The sequence below is a fragment of the Salminus brasiliensis genome, chromosome 2, assembly GCF_030463535.1.
Source record: "Salminus brasiliensis chromosome 2, fSalBra1.hap2, whole genome shotgun sequence".
In the NCBI taxonomy this organism is placed as follows: Eukaryota; Metazoa; Chordata; class Actinopteri; order Characiformes; family Bryconidae; genus Salminus; species Salminus brasiliensis.
This window is the reverse complement of record NC_132879.1, coordinates 48,132,760-48,155,304: the sequence shown is the minus strand read 5'-3', so window position 1 is coordinate 48,155,304 and position 22,545 is coordinate 48,132,760. Positions and strand designations below refer to the sequence as shown.

The 22,545-nt window shown below is 39.4% G+C and overlaps 1 protein-coding gene across 3 annotated transcripts in view; it reads right to left on the bottom strand.

Annotated features, from left to right (window-relative positions):
- The window catches only part of cped1 (cadherin-like and PC-esterase domain containing 1), a 64,218-nt gene that overhangs the window by 37,676 nt on the left and 3,997 nt on the right, over positions 1–22,545 (bottom strand). For 2 of the 3 annotated variants that reach the window (XM_072673029.1, XM_072673030.1), the window contains exons 2-9: positions 11,931–12,102; positions 7,386–7,480; positions 6,683–6,776; positions 3,812–3,884; positions 3,045–3,201; positions 1,042–1,172; positions 810–882; positions 388–546 (exon numbers count right to left, since the gene is read on the bottom strand). In XM_072673029.1, the coding sequence (XP_072529130.1) occupies positions 388–546; positions 810–882; positions 1,042–1,172; positions 3,045–3,201; positions 3,812–3,884; positions 6,683–6,776; positions 7,386–7,480; positions 11,931–12,102 (954 nt within the window). The remainder of the gene's footprint in view (positions 1–387; positions 547–809; positions 883–1,041; positions 1,173–3,044; positions 3,202–3,811; positions 3,885–6,682; positions 6,777–7,385; positions 7,481–11,930; positions 12,103–22,545) is intronic. The other variant, XM_072673031.1, reaches the window with a different exon arrangement.

Sequence of the window (22,545 nt, the reverse complement as noted above, 5' to 3'; positions counted from 1 at the left end):
TAAGAGATTATGTAAAAATGATGTAAAATGCCTACAACCAACGAGTCAAGACATTCACTCCTATATCCCAAGAATAATTTGACCATTTTGCATTGCTTACCATTTAGTAATATCAATATCACTTTCAATGTAATAATTTTGGGAATTGAAGGGGTTGAAAAGGAAAAGGAGTATATTTTATTGCAGTATATTTCTCCAAAAATAAGTAAATAAATAAAATCAGGGACAAGCACTACAGAATTACTGAAAGAATACAATATTCCAGCACCTACAGTTACATGCACTGTGTACTACACTTACCCTTGAAGCTACATGAAAATATACCATTAGATATATGTGCTGATATGGTTGTCATTATGCATTCTCCTGTTATAAATCTTTCTGTACCTTAATTGCAGTTGCATCCTGAGCATTGTGAGGTGATCCTTCATCACAACTGCATGATGGAAACAGCAATCTCAGCATATCTTCCAAAACATACTCTTTGGTGACCTGTCCGTCAAAGTTAGGATCCTTCAAACCGTTTAAGTGCAAGTCAGTCTGCAACTGAGAAGAGTGAGAAGGGAATGAAAGCGTCAGAGTGCATTAATGGGGCTGTGCTGCCATCTAGCTTTCAAAGATGATGAGAGCAGTTTTCCTTTGAGCCACATACAATGAAGGGACATGTGGGATGATTAAATATGACAAACCAGGAATTACACTCCCTGCTGAACTTGTGTTCACCATGTTGAATGTGTGCATAAATGTATGAGTCATATGCTAAAATAATTTTATGTGTGCCCATATTAACGGCAGGTGTCCAGTCTTACTTTGACCACCACAGGATGCATGGATGAATTGAAGTGCAAAGTAAAGGTCATTAGCTGAAAGCACAATCGACACCTATGGCAAAAAAAAGAACACAGTCAACATTTGGATTTTAGCTTTCACTACATGTAAGCTACATTAGGCATTTGATGCCAAGCTTGTCTTTGCTGATCAGCTCCAATTGGGACAAGGAAAACCCATGTATTTGTGTGCATGGATGTGTAGAACAAAAACCTGGGTGGTGAGCTGGACTCTGCAGTGGTTAGAACAGCAGCGGTCAGAACATCACTGATGACTTGCTTCATGAGATCAAAGACCTGCAGAGACAGTGTGTGTCCCATCCTCTCACTAAAGAATCCAAGCAACTAAAACACACAAAACCACTACACTTAGTACTGCAAGAAGTGACCAGAAAAATACATCAAGAGACAATGTAGTCATGCAGTATCTTTAGATCCTTACACATGGCAAGGAGCAGAAACCACATGTATTATTACCAGTAGGAGGCAATATAGCTCAATTTTTCACAAAAAAACCCTGCAAAAAGTTGTAATATAAAGTTAATTGCAAAATTTAACACATTTACACAATTAATGTTGTTACCTTGGAATTTCACTATCAATAAAAAAGTACACTGCAGAAAGAAACAGCTACTATTTAACTGACATTGGTTGTTCCCAACTCAGTTGGTTGTTCCCAACTGAGTTGTTCCCAAGTTATAACAGTGGGGAAAAAGCCAAGAATCACAGGTGGTTCTAAAATGTTTAAGAGAAAAAAAAACTTCAGATATGCAAGTTTGTGCAAATATGAAAAGCAGTGTAGGAGGAGAAACCACTCAGTTGCACATTTTGCTCTATGAAAGTAAACATCTGAAACCACAGCTTGCTGTAATAACACAACTGGCTCAGCAGGTGGCAGCAGTGTGTGGAGAGTTTGTTTATAAGTCTGAAATAAGATGCAGATGAGATGGGTTGGCTCCGCATTGTTTTCCCACGCACTGACTTATGAGCGCTCAGTGTCCTGGACCGGGTCAATAACACACACATAAACAAGCACGCATGTGCAAAACTACATCTGCACACACACATCCACACACACAAACACATTCACAGAGATACTCTGACATACACACATGTGTATACGCACACACATACACCCCCATAAACTCACACAAACACATATGGATTCTTTTAACACGAAAGGAGTAATTTGTTTTTAACACTTTTAGCATGTTGCATCTTCTCCTTCGCCTCTACATGTGGCTTCAACCTGTTTACTGCCTTGATCTGACTGAAGTCTCTCAAATACAATGAAATATCTCTCTCTCTCACTCTCTCTCTCTCTCTCTCTCTCTCTCTCTTACACACACACATACATCAACACACTATCTCTCTCCTTCTCAGAAAGCATAGTTACAAAGCAGTAAAAACCTAATGAGCAGCACATGGCAAGTGTTAACTCGACCCAGAAGCACAGTATCTTTGTATTGCTGTCCTGTTTCGGTCACAATGCTTCCTTAGACTTTTAGTCCTTTTCGGGTCAGAATCAGGGTTCAAAGGCGAATGAGGTATAAAACACTGCCCTATAGGCCTGCACTTGAACCTTAAAGGCTAGACTGGCCACCCGGACACATAGACATTTAAGGAATGCAATGTAAAAGTCCATTCTTTCTGAAAAAAAAAAGATTTCCCCGGCAGCACTCAAGCAGCTTCTGTAGTCACATTTTCTCTGAAGGACTTAACATAGAACTAAAAAGGTATTAGTTCTTACATGAAAAGAAACAGAAATGCAAGGATATTTCCATTGAAAGCAGAGCTAGACAAGTGAGTGTATGTGTTAGAGGGCTCTGTCACTGCTTCAAGTGTTGAATAGTATAAGACATTAAAATAAAGTGCTATATTAAACACTAAGTAAATGTTAAAAAATGATAGTTTTCCTGATAACACCTATCTGAGAAATGTTTGACATCAAGAGAATATGCCATCTAAATGTTTACAGTAAATGAAACTACAAAAGATTTGGTACAATATCTCACAACTGCATGTATTTAAAGAGATTGAATATAAGAGTCCTATTCTTTCCAGAGCTCTGTTGGCTTGACCTTCAATGCATATAAATCAATAAAAGCAGTACAGCATGTCCTTGGGGAGAAAATGAAACAGAATGTATTTAGTTTACTGATCCTTGTCACTGATGCAGCAGGATTGTGAATTTTATGGATGTGGAGGGTATTTCACCTTGGTAGCATAGCTGTATTTGTCCAGGTAAGTCTTGACCAGACCTGTTTGGTGAAGGAAAGCAGTGAGGGGCATTGCTGACGTGACCAAGACATACACATTCATCACTGCAACTGGGCCATGACTGACCGAAGAGCTGGGTTGGATGGGGATGTCCCTAAAAGACAGAGGAAGCAAAATGTGATAAGTGTCTTAGGATAAAAATATATTTTATGTCTCTTTCTTCATAAGTTATTGCTTATATTTCTTTATTTCCTTTCCCCTTAAGAGCAAATCAAACAATGCAATTCTTCAACATGCTCTTTTTAAAAGGGGGTGTAGGAATTAGATTTAATAAATTACCTTGCCCTGGAAAGTTAGAAATTTATCTTGCCATACTTTGATACACAGAAGGGACATAACATGAACTGTGATTGAGAACCCCTTCTCCCCCAGGACCAAAATAAGGCTGTAAAATTGACCAATTCCAAAAACGCATTTAGTTTACTATAAACCATGTTTGGGCATTTTTTAATCCTAACCATTTGTCACATACTTACTACTTATATAGCAAAGTAAAAAATACACAATATATGCATTCAGCAGCCTCTTTAGGCAGCTGACTAAGATGACTATAAATTACTTACAATACTTTTTAGAAGTGCTCAAATGCAAGATAAGCCTAAATAATATATGTACAAGTATCTTTAAGAGATTCTCATAATTCCAGGCCCCCAAAGATCACATTTCTAAAATTATGACATCTTATATAAAGTAAAAAATCTGACCACTCTTCTTCAGTTCCTTCCTGTCCTGGTCTGGAGGGGGCACAGGCAGATGGAATTATGGGTAGTGCCACTCCTGAAAATGTAGAAAACAGAATGAGAGAGTTAGGTCAGCCAAACTCACAATGTTTATGGGGCAGATACTAATACCATCGCCCAGGCCGTTGGCTACTGAAACATAGCCACCCACAGGCAGATACAAAGGACAGAACTACTGCAGGAATACTTGAAGGCGTGTAGACATATTTGGTCATTGTATCAGCAACTGCAATTTTGAAAATTCAGCAGGATTCAAGTTTCTATGTACACCATACTGTATGTGTATGTATTTTTTGTTTGTGTGTATTCATCAGCACATGCCTTGCTCAGCATATCTTGAGTGTGAATGCAATACCCCTGGCACTGCTTTGCTAATAAAAATTCCTTTCATGTTGAGTCACAGTAGCGACACATGACACATCACTGATCACACACATCTCATATAAACACACACACTCCCAAGATACACACCTCTGATGATATGCACGTATCCAATGCTGACAACCCAAGCTACACACAGTTCCATTTAAACAGCTACAACTGTCACTATTTACTGTAGTCATTTGAGTAACTAATGGATGATTTTGATCATTCTCACACTTTTTGCATAATGGTTAACATGAAAAACATTAATTAAAAAGGAGTAAAACTGTTTTTTTGTAAAAGCGTAAGTAAACACATATGCATATGCCTTGTATATGTGAATCCTTTCAAAGATTCACTACAAATCTTTTAAAAAGGCATCATTAAAAAAATGTGTCATAAATGCACATAAATGTCTATCAAGCTCTGTTTCTTACTGTTAAAAAATAGTAAGAGATTCAATTATAGTTTTAAATTTGGCATCTAGCCAATGTTGATGTATTGAGAATAAATAAACTTCTTTTTTATACTTCTAAATTATACTAAGTGAGAAGACACATCTTTCTGAGAGCCATAAATGTTGTAATGCACAACCTATACTCATAGCACAATGCCATATACTGATTCCAGTACCCATGCTATTCCGTCTAAGCTAACTAAACTAAGGCAATGGAGCTCAGGCCTTGGAAAAGCAGAAGCAGAATTTCATGGAAATTTAATGAATACAATCGCAAACTGTGTTTTTCTCAGAGACCTCACTCGAGTACGAGACTATTACTGAATTCACATTTAGTTCAGTAGATGACCCTGCACATAACCTGGGTGTTTGTGTGTGTTCCATGCCTCCAGATGTAATCATGAAAAGGACCCAATCTTTCCCAGCAGCCCTTCAAAATGCTGGGATTCAATTGGCTGGGTTTGTGTGGGCGGCAGGCCAAGGGGAAAAACAATATTGCTTCAGAGCTGAACACAAAGCCGCTCTTTTATAAAGACGCCACATCTACATGGCAGTGGGTCAAAATCAATCACTATTGTCTCAAAGTGGAGGATTGTACTTATCTTCATTGGGTGGTGATGACCATAACCGGCCTAAAGAAGTGATTGCAAATAGGCATTATCATCTTCAAAGAGCTTCGCCGAATGCCAGTCTTTCTCTGGCCCCTTAGGCTATTCATAAGAAAAGATGAGTCATTTTTTGTAACGGCATTATGAGCCCAAACTAACGGGCCATTACTGTGATTACGCGGCATGTGAAGTGTATATTTACCCTCTTAAACAGTTACAGCAGGGAGCCCGTCTCGGTAAATATCACCTAAGACACTGACCTTTCTCAGTAATTACAGGGAGAGCGGAGAGCTGGGACACTGTCCACTTTCATGAGTCAGCCAAGCAAAAGCTTAATTGGAAGAATGCGACTGTGGCAGACACACACAGTGAAAATAAAGCTCCTTCTTAATCAAGACTGATGTATTAAATGTTGATCCATGTACTGCACGCTAATATCATTAATGTTTTAGGTTGCTTTCTTCTATGAGACCTTCAATAAAGAAGCAAATCATTCCAAATTCTATAAGATGAATGTTATATATAAGGCAGTGGCATAAAATATAGGCTGTGGTGTAGTGGTGTCCAGATAAAGTGGTATCATGTTAGGGACCCCCACCCTAACAAGCATGGTCACACACCTATTTCTCCAAAAACTCAAAAAACAGTACCGTACGGTCAGTACAATAGAACCATATCATTCTATTAAATTAATGCACTTCGTTTCTTACATTAAGGCCAATATATGCTTCTGCATCAAATCTATGCCGCAGCACATGCAAATCTATCAGTATTTCCTACTCCGGACCAGCAAAAATTCGGTTCAATTGCTATAAGAACTCTCGTCTCCTCTGACGTTTTCTCTCTCTTTCAATGCAGAACAATTTAGTGAAAGTTAACAACAGCTATTTTGTGCCAACTAATATAATCTGTTAAGTTTTAGTCACTATTGTTTGTAATACGCCAAGACTTAAATAAATCTTTCATTTAAGTGTAAACAAACCTTTCATCCTTTATTTATGAAATAAAGCTCAAAATCCAAATGCTGTATTCACTTCTGTTCATTTATTACCTGTTTAATAGCAAGCTCGCATTAGATAATCAAAATTTGTCTGAGACTGTATGAAAAATGGCTTTGCAACATATTAGCCATGTCCAAGTTCTTCCTATCCTATCTGTGTTCCTTGATTTGTTCTATTTAAGCCTGATTTGAAAAATCTGTGCTGTATCTTTCATTAGTCAAACTGCAACAAATACAATCATTCTGAACTATTCTGTATGGTAATATATAGCATGTTTTTAATGTTTAATGTTCTTTTGGACCCCACTAAGAGTAGCTGTAATGGGAATCCAAATAAACCAATAACACTTACAGCAAGTGAATGAAGGGCCCCACTGAATACATTTCTGACTGTAACGTTTACCCACCTGACAAACGCCTGTCCGCCAGAAACCGGCACACTCCACCCATGTCCAAAAATGCTCCAACAAATGCTGGTATAATGTTGACCTGGGAAGAGATCTGACCAGACACAGTTCTGTGAGTTCCAAAGACCACCAAGAGTCAAGGCTACAACTTAAATTAAAAAAATAAAAAAAACTTTAAGACACTGGCACATTTTCCACCATAATATTGACAACGAACAACAGTTGTGCTTGGACTATTATTAGCTCTTGAGAATCATAGCAGGACTGCTTTTAGGGCAAGTAGACATTACTACTATTGTCAAAGACGAGTGGAGGGGAATGTTTTATGAGAATGGACATGCACTGGCTTGGTTATGGTGGAGAGGTAAAGAGATGCTGGCAGTGTTATGGATTTTAATAGAACTCAGGCTTTGTTTGGAGAGTGAGCGATGGCCTCAGCATGAGGAAAAGCTCTCTCTGCGCTAGGTTTGGGCCTCTCTGGCTTCTATAAATATTTTTGCCTCTGAATCTCTTGGCCAGATCTGATTTCACATCCGTTTCTAACAACAACAGGCAGGAAGAAGAGTGTGTTTCCACGAACTACGTGTGATATCCAAATGAAATTTAAAGCCATTATAAGGTCTTTAAAGTCATTCTAAACTACAAATTAGTGTTTTATTAAAGTTGCCTACGCAATGTAAAGTATATGAGAGGTCAGACATACCCTCTGGTAAGGCTGTGGATGAGCAAAGTTGATTTTTCTGAGGCAACTTTTTTCAGAGCCTTTTAGACATATCAGGAGAGACCACTCCCAACCATCTGTGAGAGAGACAGAGAGTGAAAATGAGGAACCTTTTAACAATGTACCGACTTAGTGAGCACAGTCTGTCCATTAAAACTGCCCAGGGCAGACAGAGCTGGTTAACCAGGGAGGCCCAACTGTGCTCTCACTGTCAGCCTGCAGTAGTGGAAAATAAGTAGCGGTAAACTTGAGTGCCCAAAGAATAACTCAATCAGAAATAAGTTACACAGTCAAATTAGAACTATCTCCCTTGAGTTTCTTCACTGCAGTAACACTGTCAAACAGCCTGAGACAGTTGTTTGCTGTAGATTTGTGGCAGCTCATTATTATGAATTATCACTACTACTTGTCATTCTGTTATGTTGAGGTACCTCTGTCATTTTTATTAATAACTAAAATTGTTTTCTTTTATAATTGACATTCTTTATCTTCATATTTACATGGTTATTGTTAACTGATTTGGTATTAGTATATAGTGCAGCAACACTCATTTCAGTAAAGCATCGTTGCACTGAACTAAATAGCTGAAGCAAGAAAATCTCACATGCCTGCACCCACCCACATACCACCCCAACACATAGATACCCTCACATACATCCCTAACACAACACATACATATACAGTTGTGAAAGTCAAAACTTTATAATAAATGAACACATTTTAGAGGTACCTTGGCCTTAAGTGTCTATAAATAGCACTCTTGATACAGCACTTGAGGAAAAATGATTCATTTTAAGCTTAGGTTTAAAAGCATCCAAAGACTGGGACTTCCTCAGAGGAAAAAACTAAAATAAGTGTCTTAGTTTTAATTCCTGAAACACATAAATATGCTCCCATCCCATCTCAGAGCTCTGCTTAATGTCTTAATGTCTAACATCTTATAATCATGTCAGAAATATAGGTTAATATCCATTTAAATGGCAATTTTTGAAAGGGTAAAATGGTTAAACAAAGACAAAATAGCTTTTTATACAAAAGGGGATTATACAACCATATAGCAACTGACTGAAAAGGGAGAAAAGATACAGAGAGGAAGAGAGATTTTCATTTCTGCCAATGTTTACTAATAAAACAGGATATTATCTTGCCTTTCTAAAGCAGACTTATGAAATGAAGTAACTGCAGATGGTGAAAAAGATAGAAATCTGTTGTTTTAGGACATCAAAGGCGGAGGGCAAATTCTTCATGCTCATAAACTTAAGTCCTCAATCCCTCAAATTAAAGCAGGACTTCACGTCCCTAATTAGCCTGCTGCAACGGCAGCAAGCAAAGCCAAAGAGAGGATTGCCCACAATCCAGCCCAAGCACCAACACCACAGAGCCAGTTTCCACTGTGAGACAGTGGCCAAGACACATTCTTAAAGCATCACAGGAAAAAAAAACTTTCCAATCGATTCTGCAATCACTTCCAAAGCTCAGAGAGGAACCTCACAGAGCATGTGGACTGTAGAAGCATGTGGAAATGTGCTATATTGAGCAAGAGACAAGATGATGTGTGTGTGTGTGTGTGTGTGTGTGTGTGTGTGTGTGTGTGTGTGTGTGTGAGACAAAAGCGAGACTGAACGTAACAGGGCCACATCTGGGAGTTATTGTGGTGGTCAGCAGAGCTGGAGGAAATGGGCTGGTGTGCCTTTGGCACCGAGGTGTGTGCGCCGCCCCGTCCTGAATGACAGGAAGCACTGTGTAAAACCTAAGGGCATTGTGGGAAAGCAGCCCTCTATCCTGCCTTCCTTACAAATCCAAACAACAAAAATCTACTTCATCTGGAAGCGGTTTCCATCTCTTTAACTCTAAGCCTCAAGTATTCAGCAACATACTTTGCATCTATTACAAGCCTTACACTAGAATTCCTTACAAATTAAGTCGTTTATTGTTGTTGTCATGCAAAACCTTGTATCTCCAAAATGGCAATTTTACAAGCCATGTAAAAGTCATTTTGCAGCAATATACACACAATATAAAGAACAACTTTATGTCAAAAAGGGAATGCACATTTTTGCATGACAGTGCTGTTATGTTTTTAATAAGCTAATTTAATATGGCTAAGAGAGATGCATAAGCCTGCTGTATTTTATATCACAATAATTATCTAAGATTTTATTACAGTTTCTGATATTATTAATAATTTACTTAAAACAAATACTAAACATACATAAAATCAATACACATAGTGTCTTAAAATCATTTCAGTTTAAAACCATTCATTTTATTTACAAATCTGTTTTTGGGAATACATTCTTGCATACACATCAAGTCTACTGTTTATGTTAAAAACAGCTAAGTAAAAGTATAAATAAACTAGATCAGCTAGTCCACACATTTATGTCAAGATAAAGACCTCAGTCTAAAGCTTAAATCACAACCATGATTTGACACGAACCAAAGAGAATTTGATAGCCTGACTGTTAACCCACGTTCTAATTTCAAGAATATCAACACCATATTTTCTTGAGGTGGCTGTTGTGTTGTTTTGTGTTGCAACTTGTGTTAATAGGCTTTTGCCAGTGAGTTGGGTTTGTTGTTTGTTGGAGGCTTAATTATGATGAATCAAGACTGTTATGTATCCGTTTTGTGGGCTTTGAGTTGGCTTGTTTTACAGCTCAGTTTTGAGTATGTGGGATGTTATTTTCAGTTAAGAGACAACAGTGTGTTGCCTGCCACAATATATCATGGTATAACAAAAAAAATAATTATCTGTAACATTTGAATATTGAAGCTTTCTGCAATATCAGTCGTGCAGAGGTCAAATATTTTGATAACAATTATGAAGCGATATAGCCCCATAGTGTATTATGAATAGGAGAATGGGGCCACATAAACAAAGATCACTATGAAACACAATGCAGAGTGTTCTAAATAAGTCCATTCAACATACTCTAAATGGAGACTTACCTAGTCATCTGCTCAAAAGATAGCTTTCTAATAACACTAGCATTAGTTTCTAATGAGGCGTAGGGTGTTGCACTTATAACGTTTCAGACAATAACAAAGCCCACACTTCGTTATTGTCTGGGTTAATAGAGCAACCCTTTAATCTCAGTGTTGGACAGGCACAGTACACAAGCAGCCCACAGATTAATGAGTTTCTCCACCACTGACAATGAATCACCACACACATGCCTTTCTTTAAGCTCTAGCCAACAATACATCACACAAACACACATGAGATTATCAGTGCAGTGTTTAATGAGTGACACTGGAGACATCACTTCTATTATTGAGCTAGTTCTTTTGCAGGCTTCAGCGTTTACAATGTATGAAGTACGGAACAGGAGTTTTATCTATAGCCTCACCAAGTCATTGTATGGGGCTTTTGCTAGTTGGAGGTAGTGCTTTGATCAGACCACCATGTGGCCAGCAGGGCCATCCGTCAATCTAAATGACTAGCAACTGCTGACAGCCCACTTTTGAAACAACAAACACACACCTGTGCAAGTGCAAGACTGGAACACACACCTGCTCTGTGCCCTGTGTCTTACTGAGGATGTCTGATTGTACAAGAACTATGCATATTTTACCTCTAATGATTTATCAAAGATAAAGCAGCCGAACTCCTCAGCCTATAGTGTTTACTGTAATTGCTAAACAATTCAACTGTGGTATTAGCAATTACTGGCTGTGCTGAGGTTTTCTCACTTGCAGATTGGCTGCAAACAGGGAAACATGAATCGGGAAACAAGACAGAGAGGACAGCCACACTATCCAGTTAGACTGATAACATTTAAATGACAAAAATTAAATACAATGCATACATAGAGATGCTTGAAGCAGGTATAATCAAAAGCCCTGATAAAGTATTACAAGGCATAGTTTGCCAGAGCTAAAAAAATGTGTTCCAGCACAATGACCTCTCTGCGGGATATTACAACACTGAGATGGAGGTGGTGGAGGGGCCTGAGGGTGAAAAAAAAGATTTGAAAGGCCAGCTGCGTTGCTTTAGCAGTAGTAAGACTGCATCTCAGCAGGGGTCAAAATGAACAGACCTAACCCACCTGTCCATTAAGGATCCAACCAAGCCTCTCATTACTCCCAAAATCTCTCTCTAAGGAGGCCACACTCCATCTCACTGCATGCCCACACTGCTCATATGCCATTAACCTTTGTTTTACAGAGCGTGTGTGTGTTTGTATTTATGTATGTAGGAGAGAGAGTCAGTAGAGCAGAGCAGAGGTGGTAACTTGTGACTCTTTCACCTTTACAAGTGTGTAAGCGTAATGTGTAGAAATTATGTCTTGTGAGTAGATTTAAGATGCCTTGCGAAATTGCTTTCTACAGTCATTTGTGTTGATGTAAGCAATTAGTCTGTTTGGCCACACTTACATAAGTGGCCTTACTAGTTGCTTTTCAGACTGTAATGGTGTGTGATTAAATCAGACAGTGGGGAAAATCCCTTAATTAACTCAAAACAGATGACAGTTTAACACAGACACTACAAACCGAAATCTTCCCTCACACATGGACACATACCTCTTCCATCGTGTCTGAAACTGGCACTGGTCTCAGCATAGCGTCCTTGGTCCATGTGGTAGCCCTGCTCCCGGAGAACCCTTTGATAGAGCTGGACCTCCGTATCCGAGGCAGTGTGCTGCCCAGTCAACACAATGGCCTTTCCTGAACAACTCCTCTTAGACATGTGCACCTGAAGAGAAAACAAAGAAAAATATACAGTATTGGTTATCTGAACAGAAAGAACTTAAGCCTCGTAGAAGGACGAATCAAACAATGTCTGTATCACAAATATACATCACAGCAGTAATGGCATGGTAATGAGTACCTGTCCTCATTATAGTACACATTTTTATTTGACATTTTATGCTCTATGATGGGTCAGGTAGATGGGTGAAAGGAGAGAGAGCCAAGTTTACCCTCTAACAGGATTAAGACTTCAAACAGCCAAGCCTGCAGCCAAGAGGAGGCGACTGAGGTGAAGGCCGTCATGCGAGAGTAGTGTGGGAGAGAAGTCACCTCCAGAATTACCAAACATGGATCCCATATAACCTACCTAATAGCAGAGAGGAATTACTGTTTTTCTGCATTTTATTTACACCACATACTGTTTTATACATAATTATACAGAAAAAAATGGCCAGTTTCAGAGCAGACATGCTGCATCTAGCTACATAATTACAGCAAGCAATATACAACTTCGCCACTATCTAATCACCACTATCTGAATGTGTGTGACCTAGCTAGCTACCTTGCTAGCATGGTTTTCGGTGTATCTGCTATTAGCTAGCTAGCACTAACATATCAGTAGACTAGCGTGAATCCCATGCGGTTCTAGTTTATGTTGCTCAACTGCTGCTTTAGCTGGTCAGTTTGCAAGTTCAGTTTGATTTAATTTATTTATTTTGTTTAGCAGGGCTTAACCATTTTATTTTGAGCAAACAATTTACCTAGCTAGTTAGCTGCAGTTGCTAAGATAAAAAATAATAAATAACAGTTTTATTGGTTGCTTTCTTAACTGACCTAAGCTAGTCTTTAATGGTCACTAGATAGATAGATAGCTAAACTAGCTAAGTAACCAGCCAGCTTAAAAAGCACTCAATTTATACAGATAGCCTTGTAGCATCCAGAAGTTATAGCGCTAATAGCTAATATAGCTAGCAAGCTAACTAGCTATCTAGCTAGCGCCTGCAGTTATCGGCTAATACCATCCCACCACAAAAACATGCAAACACTAGCTACTTCTAACAACTCATCAGTATGGACTATTAAACTATTTTAATAGAATTTAATAATTAATAAATAATTTAATATGAACTATTAAATTAATATGAGCTATTATACAATCTTGGAGCAATAATTAAAGAATAGTGGAAGGACTAGCTACGCTAGCTAGCTATACGTTCCTCAGGCATTATAGCAAGAGGCGTGGCACCAGCTATCAGTTGATTAACCGTTGGCTCAGTCTCGCGCTGATCCGTTGGCTTGTCCGTTAGATTTTGAATTTGAAATGAGTGAATCGCGCCGCGAGCGGCAGCACTGCGGTAAACACTGAAGACTGCGCGCTCTCTCAACCACACTACCCACCCCACTAGCACTGGGGTAGTAGCAGGGGCAACCTCTGCGGAGGAAATCCACTTCAACTGCAGCGTAGCACGATGGACTAAACGGCTAGTCCAGCAATTAGCATCAATAGAAAATAGCCGTCGTTGTAAAATGTGACGGGGTCGTCCTCTGTTGTTCAACATTAAAACATACTTATAGAAGCTATAGGCAACTCTAGACTAGAGCACAGTGCTGGCGCAGTACAGAACAACCTGCTCTGTTAGAGAGAGGGAACGCTCTCACCTTTGCTTCAGCAGAGATAGTGGGGTAGTGGGACGCTGGGGTGGATGGATCTACACTGTAATATTGAAATATATACAATCCTGATCTGAGCTTTTAAAGAATGGATCCTCGCGAGGAAACATTAATAAGTGTTTATTTTTTATATTTATAAAAAATATATATTATGAATATATTTTATTATTTATAATAAAACAGTTAAGTTGTGAAGTCATTCAGGGCAGCAGGCTCAGGACTCAACTTTCAGCTTCTAAAGTTGTTCAACTTTCCTAGAGAAACCAAGTCAGAAATGTTATTTCTCTGGTGGAAGCAGACATCCACAGAAATTGATGCTTCCAATGGCTAGATTACAGATGTTACACAAAATGAAACATTTCCGTAATTACCAAAAATGGCTGGTGGAGCAAAATGTTCATGTTACTACTAAGTTTGTCTTTTAAAAATACCTTCGAATGCCCAACATGCTTCAAACACACAACACAGAAAAAGCTACAAACACAGCAAATGCAACGCGCAACATCTGCATCTTATTGTTTGCAACTTATAATTATTATCATAACTAGTTCTGAACGCTACAACTTTAGGTTTTTGGAACGTTCACTCTGTCCAGTTTCTTTTTTTTTTGTACATTTGTTGTTACACAGTCTTTGGACGTTTCCATTGTGTTAGCTTTTGTCTAACTGAGAATTTTGTGTTCTAATAACGTTGTGATGTGAAGCATTATTACGTCTTAACGCATTAAACGTTTTCAGAACGTTTCCAGAACATTATTTCTATGAAGCTACAGGCCAACCTTCCTGAAACCTTTAAAAACATGGCAGTATGTTCCTATAAGGTTCTCTGCTAGCTGGATGGTCAAGCTTGTGAGACTCCTATCCGCTTATTGATCTGTTCATTTTACAAACATCTATTTTACAAAACTTTTATACATTGTTTTGACCTATTTATCATCTTACTTGTATTTGGATAGCAATTTCATTCTTCTCTTCTGTTTACTGAAGTCATTTAAAAAATGTGCAGCACTTTTAATGTGCTTTTTAAATATAAACCTTCTCTCTCTCCTCCACTTGTTCCGGTTGTGGGGAACGCTCAGTTCAGGCCTGTTTGGGGCAGTTCTGTAATGAAATAATAATGTTTGGGTCCTGGCCTTGGCTGGCCTGGGGAAACGAATGCCGCGAAGTAATTGCATGGTTTAGATTATCATCTACCGACGATGGAGTATGGACTGACAGAGAGACGGGGAAAGGGCTGAAAGAGAAGCAAGGGCTGGTGATGGAGGCAGAAGAGATGGGAAAGGTGAGGAGAAATTAAAGTTGGAGGTGAGGTTTCAGTGAGTAGAGTAAACAGACAGTGAAGGGAAAGAGGCAGTCTAAGGAATAAGGTAAGGAGGAGGTGAAGGAGGAGGAGGGAGTAGGACTAAGGGGGAGGGACCAAAAGAGAGAGAGAGAGAGCTTTGTGCAGTGCTCTGGGCATGTGGAGTTCTCCACAGTGTGATGTGGCCAAGCTCCCAGATGGAAATATTTATAAGCTGAGAGGACTAGGCCCCTGACGAACGAGAGAGAGAGAGAGAGAGAGAGAGAGAGAGAGAAGAGGATGAAAAAGATAAACACAGAGAGGGAGGGCGTAATAAAGACAGAGCGAGAGACGTAAAAATCGGCATTTATCCCTGGCATTTCCTCCGAACAGTCAGGATGGATTTCCCAAAAGCGCTGCAGCGTTAACATCACATGGACTGTCGGAGGGAGCAGTTAGAATGAGACCAGCTCTACATTCGTATTTTGACACTTGTAGGAAACTCAGCCAAAACCCTTTTAGTCAGAGTTAAATCCAGGACATACAATGGAGAGATATTAAATTATTTAACGGATCAAATCAGTATGGCCAGATGAATAGATCTAAAACGGCAATGCTTGATGGTGTTTGCGGCGGTCTAATGGTCTAAGGAGGGACAGATCACAAACTGGTTACAGGGTGTTTGGCACCCAAGGTTTGAACCGATGAAAGGTCTACTGTGGCACAAGTCTAAGTCTAAATTCTAATAATTACAGGATGAGTGTGTCACTACACTGCTGTGTAGCCACACAACAGTCACAGTACTCATGCTAACAAATGAACCGAAACTTGGAGCAATGGAAAAATTGCAAATGAAAGACTTCATAGATCACACTAGTTATGCTTTTATTATCCGTGGAAAATAGCAGGAATTTGAGACTTGTCTATCCTGTCAGTGACTCAGGTCTCAGATTGGTGCATGTGCATGTGTGTGTGTGTGTGTGGTGACAGCTTTTGCTATGTGTGGCACTAAATTCCACAGTGTACTCTGCTTTAAATAATCCAACTATTTTTAAAAGGTCCACCTCCTGTCCTGTCCCTAAAGGGTCATAACCCCTGGGACACTAGGGACTCTTAAGAGTTCATATGACAGGGACAGGGAGAGAATACATACACAAACACTCACACAAGCAGAATCACATGCTCTTCATATACACAAGACCTATTCACGCACACCCACAGACATAAACACTGTTGGACACAGAACTGATCAGACCACACTTCAAAGAAAAGCCAACCACGCACACAGATAACACTAGGCCATCCAGTCAAGGTCAGTGTAATTCTTGGAATGCTTCGCATGTCCAGGGTGGTGCATCATCCGGTTCATTTTACTAAAGCCCTCTCCAAATCCAAGAAGCCATTACGATAAACACACACTCCTTCTTCCTCCCTCATTCTGTGTCCAGGATGCCAGGAGCATTATCAGTGGAAGGCTCCGATAAGGCTTCAAAGTATGCTGTCCAGGCTAAAATGTTTAAGTGTGGGATAAATGTTAATTACAGACCTTTCAGGATTCAATTTAGCATTATCTAAACAGACTGGCTGTATCATAATGCATGGTTTAGACACACAGAGAAGATCAAACAGAAACTCGGAGCTATTGGGTGTAGTATCTTTGTGATTTTTGGACCATCACTATAAATAGGACTTTAAAACTTTAAACCTTATTTAGTTAATAATCCTAAAGGGCCTAATTCTACATTTTTTCTTGTGTTTTTGTTTTTGAGGTTTTATCTCCTTTGTCTTCTTATAATTCATTTTTTGTCCAGCTGTCTTTATCATGTTGAACAATGACTGTATTAAACTTCCATTCCCTTCAGTTTAACAGAAATGCAGCCAAAACTGCTTGCCATGTTGTCAATGTTGGCAGTAGAGACCAGACTCCCCTGCTAATTTGTTAGACCCGCCCTCTTCTCCTAGACCAAACCTGTCTCAGACCACCTTTATTGAAATGACAGCTCAGAAGCAAAAAGGGTTTTCCCCTGGATTCATAGTTTGTCCAGTAAGTGTAATGTTTCAACAGTAAAATTGCATCTCATGTATTTTATTACAAAATGATTGACATTTCCATCAAATTACAGACCTGGAGCTCACCTCTGTTTGCTGAACTAAAGCTACTACGATGCAGATTAACCCTCAAGCTCCTGCTGCAAGAGAGTCAGCAGGAACCAGTGATAAAAAAAAAGGAAAATCATATTTTAAACCATATTTGGACCCGAAAAATACAATAAGTCCAGCGCATCTAACAATACTACTGTTAGCTGGTGGGCTAACAACTACTTAGACCACATTGGCCATTGTACGCAAACATAGGACTTACTGAAAAATAGCAAAGAACCTTGTACAGAGCATCGTTATCTGTTCATGTGACCAGCAGCACAACTCGACATGATAAATAACAGTATAATTAAATAGCTAGTTGCCTGACAGTTTACAGCTACTCCATGTAATGAACAGAAAGGTCCAGCAGACATCTCTCACAGAGGGTCTCTTCCAGTCAATCACTTAATTCCTCATTCATACAGCCCTCAGAGCTGAAACTCTCTTGAGAACTGCAATGTATATGGGCAGGGCTAAACTGGTTGAGATATGTAAATGACATAGTTCTTGTGACATCAGAAATTACGAATTGTTTTTGCAGCTTAGCTCCGGCACTTACTGGAACTGTGATCAACTGTTCAGTCATCCTGCGCCCACCAAAGACTTCTCCCCACTCACACTTCACTTGAATTCACTCCTTATCCAGTGTCCACATGTAATCAGTAATGTAAACATTTCCCATGTTATACCAACATTGACACAGTGCATCTATAGTATATAATGTATGTGGAGTGTAAGTTAATGTGTGTGTGTGTGTGTGTTTGTGTGTGTTTGTTTTTACTGCTGTGGGGGACTATGCACCTGTTTTTCACTTATTTTTCAGTCTTTTATACCTGTGTCAGTAATAATGATCGGATTTTATATATGGACTGTATGTATTCTTTATTTACACAAAAAGGATATAAATTTCTTTAAGATTTACTTAATAACAATTGTAAATTATTTGTTACTATGAAATGTAATACATAACCCATGGGCAGTTACTAGGGGCAGTATGGATTCAATTACGGTTAAAATTCTTCTCAATTGTTTTTATTACTTCATAATTGATAATTGTTGAGGATTTTGAGGATTTATTTGAAACACATCATTTCTTGTTAACCACCTTTTAAGAAAAGCACACAGCAGATGTCTAGGAGAGGTTCACAGAGAATGTTTGAGAGAGAGAGGGAGAGAGAGAGAGAGAGGGAGGGAGCAAGAAAAGGAGTGTTAGAGATAGACAGAGAGAAAGAGTCAGAGAGAGAGACAGACAGAGGGAGGGACAGTTTTGTTGGTATTCACATACAGTCTCTGAGCCTGTTTGGCCATGCTAAGTGGACGCTTTACTTGGTAACTGCCGGAAGATTTGGCAAGAGATCCACATTTTATTTAAGCTTTCTTCGCTCCCCCCTCTCTCCCTTCTTCCCCTTCTAGCCAGTACTCTCTCCCTCATGATGTGGAGTTCTGTTACCACTGGCTTCAAGGATTACGTCCAAAGGTCTAACGTCTGTAAACAGGCCTAAGTTAAAAATATCATGGCTAACAGACAGAACCACCAAGCTAGTTTCAACATAAACTACTCTCTCTCTCTCTCTCTCTCTCTCTCTCACACACACACACACACACACACACTAAACACATGAGCCCCTGTACCATGTGCAAGCCCTTGTACACAGTATAATACTGTTTCACTCACTATATATACTCCACATCTGAGCACACAGCTGAAGTGCTGAAGTGGTCGACATCACGCAAGCCGTTTCCCTGCACTCAATCATGTCGGTCAGTCTGTACATTCTTACACTCAGCCTACACAGTCAAACCACAGAGTTCATGCTGTGAAGCATCCATCATTCATTCAGTACAGCACCACCTTTAAGCTGTACCAGCGCTGCTGTAACAGGACTTACATATCTGTAATGGTAAACTTAGAGTAGAAATGCTGAAAAAGGGGTTCTTTGACCTGTTTAGGTAGAACTGTTTTCAAAAGGGATCTTTAAACAAACCTATTAAATTCATTTATGACTTTAAGTAAAGGGGACATACATACAGTACTGTGCAAAAGATGTGTAAAACACCATTTGACATTAGAATACACCAAATTACAGTAGAAAGTATTGAGAATGTGTTGCACTCACTCAACGTCCAATCTATAGTAGGACTGAATGGTTCTTCAACGGTACTTTGGTGAAGGCAATTGTTCTATACAGAGCTACGGCAACTCAAGAGCTATTGCTTAAATGGTTCTAACCCTGGTTAAACAGATCTTTGCATTAATGTAAACAAGAAAAAATGAGCAAGCCGGACAGTTTTGCCGGACAGCCTGCCTGCCTGCATAATCTTCAATGGCATTACAATAATGGGGAGTTTGGGTCCAAAAAATCTGCCCTTTATTGTGAAAAAGGAGCTGTGGCAGAAAATGGCATCTATTATGTTTCATGTACCATTTTATGTGAACCTGCCTGGTAAACCTAACCTTGTCCTTAGAACCTTAATATGTAGACCACATATTTACCAGTTTTAGATGTGAAGGGCCCACAACCTCATGAACATGTCTTGTGACCAACTGGTAGCAGTGCTGGACAAGTCTGGCAGCCGGTGCAATAGTGATGCTTACACTGTGGTAGCGAGACTAATGCTGCAGTAGCGATGCTGTGCGAGGTCGGCAGCCTGCACAGTAGCGTTCCTAATGCCGTGAAAGCAGTGCTAATGCTTGATGGGTGTGGCACTGTGGCACTGTCCTCCCTTTCCTTTACATTAATATTTGACTAAGGAGACCCAAACTCAACTTCCCTAAGATTACATCTGCTCTTGGCAGTGCATATACTTGTTTTGCTTTGTGGCAAAATCTAGTCCTCAGACTGTGAGTATGAGAAAATGTCTTCTAGGAATGTATTCTAGTAAACATGAACATGCAACATGAAAATGTCATGGAAAAGTATTTTGAGTCATATCACCCCCTCCTTATCTATGGACTGGCATTTAGCAGAAACAGTAAATTAGCTACAACAGCGCTTAGCTTCCTCAACCTAATCTAATCTGGGTCTTAGTTGCTTCATACAGAGAATAGCACAGCATGACACTACACAGCCATTGCTTTGATCAGTCTTCTGACCTGCCTGCCCCAAGATTGACTTGCTGGCTTTCTTTCAGGGCTTATACATCCTTAAATGCAGCATCATGAGATGGGCTCTGCTCACTCGTCTTGTGAGTGTTCAGAAATCAACACAGGGTCAACGTTATACATGCAGGATCATATATATAAAATATCTGTTTATCCACTTAGATGATTTAGTGGAGCTAAACATTCTAAAATTTATTTTAACCTGCTATGGCCAAGGCCTTTTAATTTCCTGCTAGTGATCATGATTGACTACAGCTGGTAGCTTCTCTGTTACTACATTCAAAGGATTAGTTTGACAGCATTTATTGGATTGATCTAAACACAGTAGAATGGAGCTCAGTGCAGATCTGAAAAGGATGATAATACATTTACGTATTTAAGCCAGGAGCCAATTTTGACTACAAATGTTAAGATCAGTTATTCAGACAAGTTGTTGCAGACATAAGTGGCGTTGCCAGTGTGCCCATGCCTGGAAGAATACCCAAACTGTCACCCTCAGCTGGGAAAAAAATGGTTTGAGTGGTCAGGAACAACTCAAGACCCACCAAGGCACAGGTCTGCCACAAACTGGAAGCTACTGGAACACCAGTGTCACTGTCTACAGTCAAGTCAAGTTTAACATCGTCATGGACTAAGAGGCTGCCATCCAAGATTGAAGCCCCTGCTTCATAAACAATACATTCATGTTTGCAGCCGCCACATGGAGAAAGAACAAATAAAGTTTCCTGGAGAAAAGTGTTATGGATAGTCTTATGTGTTATGGTTGAAGCTTGGACATAATTAAGTGCTCATACAGGACAATGACTCCAAACACACATCAGCAGTGTTTGTGGGATGGATAAAGCAGGATGACATTGGGCTTTTGATCTATCAAAAGCTTGTTGATGACTACTAAAATCATCTGGTCAAGGTACAATTTGATAAGGCATATTTAACAAAATCTGTATGTATATTTTCACCCTGCTTTTTGAGCCCCAGAACTTGCAGCTGCCACACATTCTGACCCAGAAAAAGAACAGTTAAAGAAATCCCTGAACTGGCCAATACTGCCATGACCATCATGTCCATAATGAATGTATGTAAACTTCCGGCCACAACTGTACAGTATGTATACATCCTGATAAGCTGTGTGTATGTCACCTTGATATACTGTGAGGCTTGATTTGTGTGTGTGTGTGTGTGTGTGTGTAGTAGTAGTAGAGTAGAAGACTATACAGGCTATAGAGGAAGTGTGAATGGGGCCGTTTTGGAAGAGAGTCAGAGGGGCATCAGCCCAAAGCCTAGACACAGAACTGACGCATTATGTAACAGCACTTCTCCATTCGCTCTTCTGTAGCTTTAACACACACACACACACACACACACACTTGTACTAAGTGCTGTCAGACCAAATGGAGACATTCCTGTTACGTTCTAGTCCAACACACATACACCCACAGTCAGACAGACTCACACACACACACACTCACACATACAAACACATGCACTTTTGTGAATCTGCCTATTATGGTAATCCACAAAACTGTGCAACTCACTCATTGACTCTGTTCAACTGCTTGTTGCTGTGGAGCAGCAAACAAACTTAACAAGCATGAGAGAGGCACACAGCCTCAATCCGCCCAGACAAACTCGTGACATCTGACCTAGGCTTGGATGCCTTTGCATGCACACACTAATGCACACACAGGGCACAGAGCACAGGTGTGCCATGCTCAAAGACCTTGACACTGTGCTAACTTTGTTGGTTTTGAATGTTCATTGCTGTAACTATACCGCCAAAGTTTTCCATAATTGAAATAATAGAATAGAATAATCTGATTAAAAATAAATAGATAAAATGATTTGAACATGCTGGTCCTGTGCTGCTTTACATGTTTCAATGAATTAGTAAAGTGTTAGGAGAGGAATACAAATGAAATGTTAAATGTGTGCAAAAAACACACACAGCTGTTGAATAACTATGTAGATGTCAATGTAGAATAACTAAGAAAGCTAGATAACATAAAAAATAAGTTATAATCCAGAATTCTTTGTATTTCCAAAGTCATACTCAAATCTTGACGCAAAGTTCTGTAATTATTTAGAAATTAATGCAAACTGACTGACTACCCTAGAATATTAAGTATTTTCAGTAATTATCTGACTCTGTTTAGGGTAAAAAAAAATGCCAAGATGCCCAAAAAGATGCCAAGCCTATTTGCAGTCATATTAGAATATCACAACCACCTACCAAATAGTAGCAACAACCACCCT